The 15,656-nt window shown below is 30.1% G+C and overlaps 1 protein-coding gene and 1 long non-coding RNA gene across 2 annotated transcripts; both read left to right on the forward strand.

Moving 5' to 3' along the window:
- The first annotated feature begins 3,179 nt into the window (after positions 1-3,179).
- LOC146930221 (uncharacterized) lies at positions 3,180-13,090 on the forward strand. Its single transcript, XR_015006299.1, has 4 exons — positions 3,180-3,299; positions 7,133-7,429; positions 7,582-7,683; positions 8,756-13,090. It is a non-coding gene; the product is annotated as an uncharacterized LOC146930221 (long non-coding RNA).
- Positions 13,091-13,514: 424 nt separating this feature from the next.
- Positions 13,515-13,889, forward strand: LOC146930222 (uncharacterized). Its single transcript, XM_085707514.1, has one exon. It carries the CDS (start codon positions 13,515-13,517, stop codon positions 13,887-13,889), a length of 375 nt encoding a protein of 124 aa, XP_085563640.1.
- The last annotated feature ends 1,767 nt before the right edge of the window (positions 13,890-15,656 follow it).

A 15,656-nucleotide genomic window follows, 5' to 3' on the forward strand; every position in this document is an offset into this window, starting at 1 on the left:
ATTCATCCAAAATGACTTATTTCTCAAAAGTGCTTAATACGGCTTTTAGCTCAAAAACCTGATTTTTCACCCAAACGATTTGTCACTCGAACATAACAATTGAAAACAGAAATTCTAATTAATCCAACTAAACATAACAACTCCATGAATCCAACCAAAATCTTCAAAATCAAACTTCTCCTCTTTTGACTCATTTTCATAAAAATCACCAAAACACAACAACTTAACCAAATATCAGAATTATCAAATTCAAATTCATGGATTTTCAACACAAACATATACCCAACAACATTTATAGCACATAGATCATGAATTCAACATTAATCAACCACAACATCATCATTTTCACCAATTTAAGCTAAATTCTCAAAGTAAACAACTTAGCATATATCAACAATGAAATTTATGCATCAACAACTTTCACATACCCAAGTTCACCACTCAATTTCAAGCATGAAAATTACACATATAATCATCAATTTTCACGATTCAATCAAAACAATTATGACCCATAAGCTAAAAACATGATTATAGATTATTTGGATGAACAAACCTATCCCCCTTACCTTGATTCCACTTAAGCTTAAACTAATTCACCAAAATCTTCACTCCCCTTTTGAATCCTAGCTTTCCTCTTCTTTTTTCTTCACTTGGGTTCTCTTCCTTTTTCTTCTATCTTCACTTATCTCTCAATTCTCTCTATTTTTCTCTAGCCACTTTTGTGTGAATGTGTGAATGAGTCTAACCCTAATTCTCCTCATAAGTTATCCTTATATACTCCAATGAATGAGCTAGTTTACTTCAATTCATAATGGGTCTAGTGTGTGTTACCACTTAATTAAAAAGTTACTACTCACTTAACTCGTTAAAACGTCTCATAATTACCGTCTCAAAAATAATTACCTCAAGTTACTTCTAACTTAATAAAAATAACTATTCACACTAAAATACTAAAATATTCTACATTCTAAAATTACTAATTTACCCTCTCTCTTAAAATGACCAAAATACCCTTAGTTCTAAAAATCTACTAATCCCAAGTCAAACACACAATCAAGCAATTAAACACATATAATAAATAAATAAATAATCCTAACGCAAAATGGGTTCACCTGAGGAAGCAAGGAATGATGTCCCAGACGCAGGGACGCATGGTACAAGCGCATGAGCGCCTGAGGCAGCCCCTCGGGTGCTATTTCTTGTGTTTTTGTCCCGTTTTTGATTGTTCTTCCGTCTAAAAACTCCTCGGAACTTGAAATGAATTTTTTTTTCACATTGTATTGTCTTCAACAACCTTCTAAGAACCTTTGATCTTCAATTATTCATCCTTTGATTTGTTGATTTACATGATTCCTCACAACAAAACACTCAAAACACCTATGGAGTTGCATGATCTAGGATAAAACTGAATTACAACGACTCGGGTGAAAACAATACAATATGTTCTCAAACCATTGAGAACTCCTCTAACTCTCATCTTATTTGTCTTTAAATGCAAATAAAAAGTACTAAAAACATAGCCAAAATGTCATATGATGCTCTGTCATCATCACGCATGGAAAAGATGGTTTCATCATCTTGCATGTGGAATAACTCATATTGTTGAGTGTAAGTATTGATTTTTTATTTCTTGATGTCTTCGATAACCTCACGGAGACGGAGGTGAGATATTCTGTGTGGGGGGGGGGGGGGGGGGGGGTGAAAACCACAAGATCAATTAACCAAAGGATTTTTAATAGTCATATCATATTCCAAAGGATTTTTAAAAACCACTCTTTTGCAAACTTTTAATTGAAAAAGCAATTAACCCCCGACCCCCTCCTCTAGCCTTCTCTTGTTACTGCCAAGAAATAACAATATTAATACTCTCACTCAACAATGTGAGTGAATCTCATTTTCCTAAGTTTTATTTCTTGATTTTTTATTGCATGTGAACTCTTGAATGTTTGAGATAAACAACCCCCATAATTATCTTTAGCGGTGAATAATACATCCTTTTGCTTTAGATGCTTGATACCCCACAAGATCCTTGAAAGAAACCCAAACTTACAAGTCCTACAACACTATGACAATCTTGATCTCAAATCCTACAAGAGTTCTTAGAAAACATGTTTAATCTAAAGAAAGTTGTAGAAAAGGAGAGGCTGGAGACTTTAGAGTATGTTTGCAAATTGATTCAATGAGTGAGAGAATGAGTGGGTATGAGTATATATAGGCAAGGCTTAAAATAAAACAGAAAAACCATGTTTGAATCAATTCAGACAATGCTTGAATCGAGTGAATAGTGCAAATTTGAAATCTGGACTGACATGAAGATTGAATAGATTCAGAAAAACCTTGAATCGATTCAAATGAATCCGAATGAAGATTGAATAGATTCATAGAAACCTTGAATCGGTTCAAATTATTCAAGATGAAGATTGAATAGATTCAGAGAAACCTTGAATCGATTAAAAATCAATTTTCACGAGTCAAACAACCGAGAGGTCGAATGAATTGATTAAAAATATGCATTGCATATTGCTAATCTAATCAAAGCAATAAAAATAAGATTTTGAACAATAAAATTGCCTCCAAACATCGCAATATTTCTAACAACACACTCTAGTGGAGTAACGTATATGATCTTAACTGAACGAATGCTTTACAAAACCAATGACATCACTCAACACATAGCTACTTAATCAAAAAGATACAACAACTTTCACCACCCCCACCCCCCCCCCCCCCCCCCCCCCCCCCCCAAAGAATATCTCACCTCCGGCGATAAAGAACGTCAATTATGTTATAATTAGGTAATATTTTCCTCGTTTATATTTTCCCCGATTTAATCATTTATGTTATAAAATGTCAATATTGTATCGTTTTTATGATATATTTTTTCAATGAAATGTATATTTATAAAAGATTAAATAAAATAAAAAACAAAATTGTTTCTTGAAATTAAGTTAAGGACGAATTGTATAATTTTATCTTTTTTTAAACGATAAATAAATACTAAGATTTGTTAAAAAATAAATAAAACTAAGATGTTGAGGTAAAAAAACTACCTACACATCAAGAAATAAAAAATATATATATTCCTTTCCGGTAAAAATAAAATATATTCCTTTTTCCTTTTAATTTTCAGCCTATATATATATGCCTAGTGTGGTTACTCCAACAAACACATCAAGAATTAAAGAATAACCTCCACCTAAAATTCCTCCTCCTTCTTCATATGTTACCACTTTATTATTTGAAAGAGCACCACCACCGCTTCAACTACTCTATCCAATTGGTCACATTCATCAACAAGGGTAAGGATTCTTCTTCGTTTAATCATTTCATGTTTAAAAACACTAAATCCCTAATTTGATTTGAAACCCTAACTAACCCATTACCGTCGAAATCCGAGAAACAATCCGAATCAATTGGATGGACACAAATGTTTTACGGTTTTAGAATTTGCACACCACACAGTTTTAGTTTCAACATAAAAATAGAGATAGTTTTTATCTGAAGACCAAAATTATTATAAACGATCTCAACCATATATGGTCTGTTATAGTTTCCTGCTGATATAACAGTAATCTGTTATTATTTTCTGATATAACAGTAAGAAATCCAAATCTCACAGATAGATTGGGTTTTGTTGTTGTAGAAATACTTTTGTTACAGTTATTAATCACAAATCATACGATTTAGATTAATGTGGTTTGAAAATTGTTATAAACGATCTCAGCCATATATATGACGAACATATGTCTGTAACATCAGAAAATCCAAATCGTCTAGATGGATTGGGATTTGTTGTTGCAGCAAAATATTAGTTTATGTTTTTCATTTTGGCTATTAGTTACAGATCAGATGGTTCAAATTAACGCAGTTTCAAAATTAGTATAAACGATCTTGACCATATATTTAAGATCAGACGATCCTGATCTGTTACAGTGTCATATTCTATAGGTACTTACTTCCTACCCTAGCCACTGCACTACTTTTTTTTATTTTTTTCTATGATTATTAAGTGTGTGTACATATATAAGACAAATTATATGTCAGTTTAGCTTAAATATGCAAGTTCTGAGGTCGAACCCCGACCACCAAAAAAAAAAAAGACAAATTATATTAAGTACTACCGCGAATTATGGGACCATATATAGAAAACGGATTTTTTTTTTTTGAAGAAGAAAACGAATTTGTATTAAAATCAAGAATTGGTAAAGGCAATAATTTCGGCAATAAAAAATTGCTAAACTTATACGGGCAATAATTTCGGCATTGCTCGTCATTTACTTCACATTATGAAAATGGGAATAGGTGATTAGAAAATCATCAAATTTTAAATATATGACAAGATGACAAGATCAATTTTATTTTATTTTTTTCAAAAATATGACAAGATATCAATTGACTCAGATGTCAAATATATATATATATATATATATGGGATTTGCTAGAACACACCCACTATTTTTTATGTGGGAGTGTTTAGCAAGCTACACCTTAAGGTGTATTTAACTATTTTTAAGTTATAACTTGCTAAAACACACCTTCTAAAAAATAAGTGGGTGTATCCTAGCAAATGCCTATAGGAGTTGCTAACATACACCCACTTATTTTTTAAAATGTGTGTTTTAGCAACATTCACCTTAAGGTGTATTTAACAACTTTTTAGTTATATCTTTGCTAAAACACACCTTAATTAAAATTAGTGGGTGTATCCTAGCAAACCCCTATATATATATATATATATATATATATATATATATATATATATATATATATATATATATATATATATATATATATATTTGAAGAAGCTAAAATGAATTATATTAGCACCTCAAACGAGTCCTTCCTGGCACAAGACATACTAAGGAAAGAACAATAGCGTCCAAAACAATATTTACAAAAGTCTCCTGTACAGAGCAAAAGAAAATAATATATTATTAAATGATACTTGTGATCATTTTTAACTTTAATATATAATTGTATTATAAATTTCACCGTTCCATTGCAAATTATTATTATTCTGCATTATTGTATGACAAATCTGTTGAAATCTATTTTTAAATAGTTGTTAAATAGATTATAATTTAAAGTATCTCAAGACTTATTATATTATATTGATTTCTGATTAACGTGGAGTTTATACAACATGCACACCAGTTTTTTAGACAACGTTTAATAAACATTTTTCTTTTGGACAAAATACTGCCCTACAACTTAGTGTTTGAATTGATTCGTCAAACAATACCTCCCTACAACTTAGGGTTTGAATTGTTTCATCCCTACAATGCTTAAAAAACATTTTTCTTTTGGACAAAATATCTCCCTACAACTTAGTTTTTTTTTTTGAGGGCTACAACTTAGGGTTTGAATTGTTTCGTGGAACAAAACTTAAGAATTTAATGTTATGTTGGCGAATGGCGAGTAGATTTGAATGGTCAATCACTCATATTTTAAAACTTTACTTTTTTTTAATATATATAAAACATGATATGCGTTATACTAATTGCTTGAATTCATTGCAATTATTATATTTTATTATACGTTTTAACGGAAAATACAATGTTTCCCTTTTAAGCAAGAGAAAACAGGTTGGAAGGTTACTCATTAAATGTATACTAATTGCTTGAATTCATTGCAATTATTATATTTTATTATACGTTTTAACGGAAAATACAATGTTTCCCTTTTAAGCAAGAGAAAACAGGTTGGAAGGTTACTCATTAAATGGTTAGTATAATATTTATATTTTCATGGAATACTTTAGGAACAGTGAAAATTGAAATTAGCATAAATATTCCTCCACCGAGTTTATTTAGCAATAAATTGTGATTGCATTTGATTATAATGTGAAAAAAAATCATGCATTTATATTGCATTACATGATAAAAAAAATAAAAGTAAAACTGACTTATTATCTTCATTAATAATGTAGTATTTATTCCAAAAAAAAAAAAGCATAGTATTTGTTTTTTTTGGCTGCAGGTGTTGACGTATTTAGGATTTTATTTTTGTTAGGAGTTTGACGTATTTAGGATGTCAAGTTTAAAATGTAGTATATGTGATGTTTTACCTTCTAATTATTTATTTTAAAAAACTATTTATAAAATATAGTTAAAGTATCCGTGAAAAAAAAGATGATTAATCTATAAAGTATTAACGAAATTTAAATATACGAGTTTTTTTTAAAGGAAATGATCACGTGTTTGTTCGTAAAAAAAAAAGACTCCTTTTTACATAAAAAGAAAAAAAGACTCGCATGTGCATTATAGTTTTTTTTCGACTGATGTGTATTATAGTTTACTAGCGGTTGACAGGCCCACTCTTTTTAACTTCAATTCAAAATTATATTACATGAATTTAATTTAGGCTTTAAATTTAATTGAAGTTGATTTACCAAAAAAATTTAAAATAATTGAAGTTGTGTTGAGTTATTGGATTCAAAACTTACTGTGTTTTATTGATTGATTTGGTCTCTTTCTTACTTTATGCATGTTATAGTAACATGTGTATAACAATAATTAGATAAACCAAAAAGTACTGCCTTAGATTTTCTCTTCCCCTCCCTTTCCAACAAGCCGACCCTAGCTTTCTCTTCCCGTTTCTTCATTGAGGGGTAGTTTTGGGTCAATTTTTGACTTGAAATCACCCCTCTTCATCTTTTAATCTCTCTATTTCAATCTAAATAAGTGATTTTCACATAGATCTAAGTTTTTCTTTGTGATTTCATCATCTAAGTGTGGTGGTTTGTTGTTCGTCGTCTTGTGCGGCGTTGTTTGATTTCCCGTCTTCTTGCGGTGTTCATTTGATTCATCTTGAAAGATCGATTATTCAATCAAAGATTTGGGCGTCAACGTTGCAGATCCGGAGGCCATGGATATTCCGGTCACTATAATTTTATCATACATTTTTGTAGGCATTATGCCGTTATATGCTATTAACTTGGATGTTGTTAGTTTGTTCGCAGATTCATCCTTTACGTTTTTAGCGTTGTTAAATGATGTAATCTCTCGATTTGAATGAATCAATATCATTTTATTTTTGTTAAAAAATAAAATAATAATTAGATAAACTAGTAACTATAATATATTCTTTTGTTTATAGAGTCATAACTTAGTTATGTGATTCCTTTCTTTAGGTGTTCAGTATGGAGCTACTTTGGATATATCTTCATAAGATGTGAGATTTTTTGGACTTAATTGATTTTGTCAAGATGTTAATGTATCATGTTAGGGTCGACATGCCTATGGTTGCAAAAGCTTCTCTACTTTTTGGCGCAGTTTGGTTTGATATTGTTTAATGTGTCATCCATCATCAATCACCATCTTTACGGTGAAATTGTCAATCCCTTTGTCTACACTTACAATTCTGTATTTGCTTATGTTCACGGTTCAACTTCTTCGATTGCTTTCATCACCTACGTGTTAAAATGAAGGTATTATTTATGTTGGAGAACATGTTACCTCTATTTATCATAGGTTGTTTATTCACATCTTTTACAATTCCAATGGTGTCCTCAAGTAAATCATATGACTAATATCCTTTACTGTGGAAGAAGTTAACCTTGGGCCGTTACATTATTCCCAGTTTCCATTACACCGTTGATGATGATGAACTAGTCACCATGGCCAGAAAAAGTTCAAAAAAGTTAGGCAAAATTACACAAATCGTCCCTTAACTTCATTTTAGGTAACATTTTTGTCCTTTATCTTATTTTTTTCCTGATATAATCATTTATGTTATAATTAGGTAGCACTTTATTCTTTTATTTTTTTTTCACTTCTCAATTTAATCATTTATGTTATATAATGTCAACATTATTATCCTTTTTATGGGGTTTTTTCAATGAAATTTGGGTTTTTATGTTTGTATGTAGAAGATTTGGGTTTGTTTATGAGTTTGATGAATTTTTTATAAGTTTTTTTTTTTTATGAATTTTTTATTTTAGGGTTAATAGGTCTTTACCCCCCTGTAATATAGGTCATTTTCGGTTTTAGACCCTGTAAATTTTTTTTTTGATTTACCCCCTGTAAAAAATTTTGTTTTGATTTACCCCCCCAATAGGCCAAACAAAAACGAAAAAAAAAATAAAAATGGTTTTTGTTTGGCCTATTAGGGGGGTAAATCAAAACAAAATTTTTTTACAGGGGGGTAAATAAAAAAAAAATTTACAGGGTCTAAAACCGAAAATGACCTATATTACAGGGGGGTAAAGACCTATTAACCCTTTATTTTAACATGATAGAAAGGATAAAAATGTTGACATTTTATAACATAAAAGACTATATCGGAAAAAAGAAAAAGACAAAGGACGAAAGTGTTACCTAATTAAAACATAAATGATTACATCGGGAAAAAAATAAGATAAAGGACGAAAGTGTTACTTGAAACTGAATTAATGGACGAATATAATTTTTTTATCATATCAACTTTATTATATCGGGATATAAAAATTGGTTTCCGCAGATATAAACAAATAAAATCCGAAACGGATACAGTGTAAAAATTTAACGGATTTTCTACATATAAAATAAATAATATATAAAATACTACATGAATGTTGTATTTTTTAAATACTTATGAATTTTCAAAATTTTATCATATTGGGGCACAAAACTTGTTTCCGCATATATAAGCATATTAAATGAACGAACCCATTAGTTATGACAAGGTCACTGTTGATGCAAATTTATGTTGATTTTCAATCTTCTTATTTTCTGTTTAGAGTAACAAATTAGTTATGTCATTGATTTTAATTCAGATGTTTGGTATTGAACTACTTAGGATATTCAAGATAGCGTACAATTCAAGGTAACTCTATATCCATGTTATATTTAGGATCATATGCTTGTTATTATATTTTTTAAATTCTTCTATTTAAGTTTTTTTAATTCACAACAAAATTAGTACAAAATTTAGAAGTTTTTCAACCAAATGTTTTTCTTTTCTCCATATTTTTTTAACCAAATTATATTTCTATAGTTTTCTATATTTAGTAAAGTTATTCATAACTTTACCAAAAAAATTAAGGATGACTAAACCTATTTAGCATAAATAAGAAAGATGTGAATTACATAACTAATATATGAATCAATAATATTTTGAAACAATGTGTAGATAATTGTAGAAAACCAAATTCTCTAATGGAGAGACTTTGCTATTTCCAAATACAAATAGTTCTATAATATATTTTTTTGAACCAAAATATTTTAATCATATCAAACTAAATTAATGAAAAGTAAAGTATATTTTGACTAACAAGTGCTTGATTAGAATATATAAGGGATGTTGCAGCAGGAATCAAATGATCCATCAAAAACTTATTTGTAGCCTGTGTGGAATGAAAACTATCTCAGAATACATATTTAGATGCATCAACACATGTTTCTATGCTCGTTAAATTGTATAATTCAGCAACCTCTAGCAAGCCTGACCCACAAGAAACCTTCCTTGCTTCAAAAAATCATGTGTGTATTAATTCCACACATAGAAATAAACAAATTAACAAACTATGTTGTTCTTAAGCAATAAATAAGTAACTTAATAGGTTTAGCATAATTGGATTTTGTTCCATAATTAGAAGGTCTAATAATAAGTCCATATAGAGGTTGGTAGATGTCAAGAATGACCAATTTGACGCCAGACATTATTTTTATCAAGTTCTCTGTAGTGAAGTTAAGTTTTTTATTGAAATCTAAACCTACATGGTTTTTCTTTCTACACATTTGTTTGAATGATATCCAAACTTAGTGATGATTATAGCCAAACAACCCATTGAAAGTTACATGGATACACCAATTTAAATTCTACACATTGGAAATCAACCTATTGGAGTAATGTTGTTATACCAATTTGAATTTCTTTGCATATGACAGAATTTAAATTGGTGTATCAATGTAACTTTCAATGGGTTGTTTGGCTATGATCATCACTAAGTTTGGATATCATACAAACAGATGTGCAGAAAGAAAAACCATGTAGCTTTAGATTTCAATAAAAAACTTAACTTCACTACAGAGAACTTGATAAAAATGATGTATGGCTTCATATCAGTCATACTTGACATCTACCAACCTCTATATGGAATTATTATCAGACCTTCTAATTATGGAACAAAATCCTATTATGCCAAACCTATTAAGTAACTTATTTATTGCTTATGAACAACATAGTTTGTTAATTTGTTTATTTCTATGTGTAGAATTAATACACACATGATTTTTTGAAGCAAGGAAGGCTTGTTGTGGGCCAAGCTTGCTAGAGGTTGCCGAATTATGCAATTTAACAAGCATAGAAACATGTTTTGACGCATCTAAATATGTATTTCGTGATAGTTTACATCCCACACAGGCTATGAATAAGTTTTTGATGCATCATTTGATTCCTCCCGCAACCTTCCTTATATATTCTAATCAGACACTTTGCTAGTCGAAATATACTTTACTTTGCATTAATTTAGTCTGATATGATTGAAATATTTTGGTTCAAAAAAATATATTATAAAACTATTTGTATTTAGCAATAGCAAAGTCTTTCAATTAGAGAATTTGGTATTCTACAATTATCTACGCACTATTTCAAAATAGTTTTGATTCATATGTTAGTTATGCAATTTACAACTTTCTTATTTCTGCTAAATAAGTTGAGCCATCCTTATTTTTAAGGTAAAGTTATGAATAACTTTATTAAATATAGAAAACTATAGAAATGGAATTTGGTTAAAAAAATCTTGAGAAAAGATAAACGTTTGGTTGAAAAACTTATGAATTTTGTACTAATTTTGTTGTGAATTAAAAAAACTTAAACTGAAATTTTTTAAAAATATAATAACAAGGATATGATCCTAAATATAACAAGGATGTAAAGATACCATGAATTGTATGTTATCTTGAATATCCCAAGTAGTTCAGATCCTTGACGAAGCATGAAGTATCCCTTAAAGAGTTTCATGCCACCTCCATTGAAAGAAGTAGATTGGCCTCCATGATTTATCGCTTGAGAAAGAACCAACTAGAAGGAATTGGTTGTCCAGAGATAACATGCAAGAAGCAAACTCCAGAAGAATCAATGAAGATGTCAGGTTCTAATTACACGAAGTAAGAATTCTGCAATCACTTTGTGGCAGGAGTAACAGAAGCACAAAGTCTAAGTAACTCAAAGTCTGAAGTCTCTTAGTCATATAATTTGACCAAGTCAGAGTCTGAGACAGAAAAGTCCAAGGCTCTGATGGAGTCAAAGTCACAGACTCAGAAGCCTCAAGTTCTGATCAACTCAAGACCAGTTGCAAAGAATAATTCAAGGGCAAACTCCTCTAAATTAATCCAAAGCCTTGTATAGTTTTCAGTAGTCAAGCTCTAAACCTAAGGCACGAAAGAAAGTAAAATCTTCCAATGCTAACAAGAAAGAACCCATGAGGTTATGGGTACCCAACGATGAAATTGTGTACATTTCAGGGAAGCTCCACAGTAAGTCACTAGATTCAATTTCAGAACCTGGACAATGGCTGGTCACTTTTTACAATGGAAGAAATGCATATGTTCCCAGTCCAGAATATGTGATAGGAAAATATTGTGGATTTTGGAGAAATCCAGGAGAGACTGAGTACTGATCTGGTAACTTTTCTATCTCTTCTGCATTTGTTTATTTTTTATTTTGATAGATCTGAACATGGTATACTTAACATAAATCCATTATGTGATAGTTACTATAATGTGTAATGAGATAAGAGCATATGCATGTTATCAACTGCATGACATAATCCACAATGTTCACAAGGTCAGAAGAAGGAATATACTTTTAAAAATGAATTTTTAAACTTTGTTGATCAGAAAGCAGTTTGACTTCTGACAGTCAGTGATGAAAATATTTCTGATTGAAAAAGAACGTTTGATAAAACTATTTTCAACTTTTAACAACATTAGTTTACTCATTCAGGCCATCTTCATTTGTATGAAGAAGTGTGGATTATTCATGGTTGATAACCACATCATATACAAACCAGTTAATTTCTCATGAACAATGTGTGAATCTGTTAAGAGAAATAAACTAGATGTATCTCATTCTCACAATCTCAAATGTACTAGCTATGTCTGAATTTAGCAGAATCTATCTAAAGCAAAATTTGTGCCCAAGCTTGATAGTGTATTCTTTGGTGAATGCTCTAAAAGTTCAAGGCATACATTGTGCATTATTCTAAAGCTCATAAGGTTGAGGAATTAATGCATATCATACATGTTAACGAAGTGCTTGACAGTACATGTCAAAGCTAGATGAAAATCTTGCAGGTCACACAGATCAAAAGATGTCTCAGAACAAATTAGAAGAATGTCTAAAGGAGAATGAAGAATGATGAGAAGTGATAAATCAAAGAGAACATTGGTGGAAACAAATTGTATGATCAATAGACGATTTCAATCAGAAGAGCAGATCAGAGGATATGCAAAGGTATGACAGATTATTCTCATTATCTATCATTTTTTAGATATGGTGAAGGTTAGAGTCTGATAGTACTCAAGTTTTTCCAGTCAGAATCTCTTATGAGCAAGACTGATAAGAATAAGCATCTGATAACATCAGAACCTCTGAAATTTCAGACTCAGATAAGAATCTACTCTGACGTGTCACATAAGTGGAAAGGTGTTTGAACTATTTTATTGACATTTGGTCCACTTACTTGACAATAGACTGAGACGTTTGATCTAACATGTATCTTAACTGTTGGGTAATAACCATAAAACAATGATTTTTCTTTCTAATCTTCTCAAGTTCAAGGGGTCTAACCAGCAGACATAGCAAATTAGAGAGCCAAGAAAGATTTAGGGTTGTGGTTGCACATGAATTGAAAATTATTGTAATTGAAGGAGTTCTTGTAGTCAGAACATTGTAATGAACCATTCAATTTTAGTGGAAATCTTTGATAAAGATGTTTTCTATCAAGAAGAGTACATGTACCCTGAATCGAGGACAAGAGGGGGAACTACTATAAATCTTGGTGTCATTTCTCTTTCCTTTCCTTTCCTCTTTTACTTTGTTTAATTTAAGTATATGATTGTTTGATAATTGTAGCTCATTGATTTGAATGTGATCTAAATTTTAAGTTTTAACCTAAAATTTTCTCTTTAACTCAATATTGATCACATTTGAATTCAATCAAGTTTCAATTCATCAAATTCATATACCTTGTATTCATTAGTTATAGCTTGATTTATTGCTCTTAGGGTTTGTTTGAGTATTGTCTTGTTTTGTATATTGTGCTGAGAAATATTGATGATGGATTATATTAAGATTTAGCATTTAAATCTCTCAATTCAATAGTAAATCTTATTGTGTTTTACATTCTCTTAATTTCTTTGTCATAGTTATCGTTTGGAGCACAAATCCAATAACTCAATTTGTTTTCAAACACTCTTTTGCTAAAAACTCGATATATTTTGTAAAACTCTATTCAACCCCCTCTAGCCCGCATTTTATCTTGCCCTATAGACAAACATCCAGGACATAATATATATGAGATGAATATTATGCATACATTCACCATAGGTTTAAAGCCTCAAACCCGCATGCTCTTAGATGCATCAGCTGGAGGGAGCGTGAATATCAAGACAGCAGGAGAGGTACATGATCTAATTGAAAACATGTCCTTGAATGACTATCGGTGCCAACGTGATAAGAAAGTTATCCAAAAGAAGGGAGGTATAATGGAATTAAATACACATGATGCCCTGATAGCCAGTTCCAAACTTTTGAGCGGTAAGATTGGAACCATATCAATGATGTTGGAAGCAATGGAGCTAGCTAAACTCTCATCAAATGTCTTCATGGGCGACTTCTGCAAGAAAACTCGTATAAGTGGTACATGCTTGCCAACAAGGTATGTTAAACTTGAAAACAATTAAGAATTATCTTAGAATAAAAAAGTTGAAAGTGTGGTTGCTAAAAGAATAAGTATAAGTTTTTTCAAAAAAATAAAAAAATAAAAAAAAAGTGTAATCTATGTCTACTGTGTATGTGTGTGTATATAGTAGGCAAAAGAAAAAACAAACAATTATTTTTAAAGGTGGTAATAAACAATTTGTTTTGGAGGAAAAAATTGTGGATTGAAAATCAACTTATATGAATATTATTACTAGACTCCAACCCGTACGATGTACGGGTTTTGTAGAGTTTCATATATAAGCATCAAAGTTATATTAATAATTTTAGAGTTACATTCAAAGTAATAGAAACAATGAAATTAAGTCATGTTTGAGAGTGATCGACATGCAAAATCTCAAAAAAGAAAATTATAACATTAGTTTGCATCAACAAAAATGAACATGGAATCAAAGTCATAAATTAAATTATGTGAAATTAATCAAACATGAAAATAAACACAATAAAAATGAGTGTTAGTGGCTTAAAAAAAAGACCTTTAGGATTACATATCCATTTTAGAAGCAACTATATTTCAATAAAAATGTTAGTGGTCTAGTGGTAAAAGCTCTAAGGTGTTGTTATGGGTAGCTTGTTCAATTCCTTGCAAAACAATTTTTCAAAAAAATATATTTAGACTCGCCAAAAAGGACGGGATTAGAGTTAATTAAAGTTGATTGGAGACTATCTAACATTTATATATATATTAAGATATTCGTTCCTTTATTTCAAAAAAATATATTTAGACTCGCCAAAAAGGACGGGATTAGAGTTAATTAAAGTTGATTGGAGACTATCTAACATTTATATATATTAAGATATTCGTTCCTTTATAAATATAAATTATAAATATAAATTAAAGTTGATTGGAGACTATCTAACATTTATATATATTAAGATATTCGTTCCTTTATAAAAATGAAAAAGATTCATTAGGATTTTCATAGAATTTTTCAAGCATGTGATAGTTTTTTTTGTTTTTTTAAGGAATGTGATAGTTTTTTGTTTCTTTTGTTTTTAGGGAGGTATGTGATAGTTTTATTTTCACGGGATATACTACGTAATAACTTGATTTACATTACTAGACTTTTGACCCGTGCGTCGCACGGGTTTTCTCGACTATAATAGAGATCAATAAATAATCTTTAACATCATTGATATGGTAGAAAATATTTTCTTCAAAAAAAAATGACAAGAGGATAGGAATGAAATTGGTGTGCAATGCATTTTTTTTAGATGGAATTTGTTAGGTTAAATAATTGCAAACCTCATAAAGCAAATGAGCAGGAAAAAAATAGGTTAAGTTGCTGCAGACGTAACAAAATTAATAAATAACTAGATTTTTGACCTGTGCTCCTCTCGGGTTTATTGTAAAGGGATTGACATACGAATAATAAAATGCAATATATAATAGGTAACGGTGAAAAAATAACACGTGATAATCCATAGTAGACAAAATAAAACACTTCATAAAATGTATGACATCTGAAAATATTATAAAAGAAAATTTGGTAATCCTATCAATAATTCAGGTATATATAACCAAGTTTACATGGAAATTAGGGTAGCTGAAAAAAAAGTATAAAATAGAAGGCATCAAACGTGATCATTGATATGCTCTTAGTTTCTAGAACAAACGTGCAGCATCAAATAAGTGTAGAAAATATTTTCTTCAAAAAAAAAAGGCAAGAGGATATGAATGAAATTGGTGCGATGCATTTTTTTAGATGGAATTTGTTAGGTTAAATAAT

Source organism: Medicago sativa, chromosome 4 (assembly GCF_051527215.1).
Source record: "Medicago sativa cultivar Bolivia chromosome 4, Bolivia_mono, whole genome shotgun sequence".
NCBI classification, from domain to species: domain Eukaryota; kingdom Viridiplantae; phylum Streptophyta; class Magnoliopsida; order Fabales; family Fabaceae; genus Medicago; species Medicago sativa.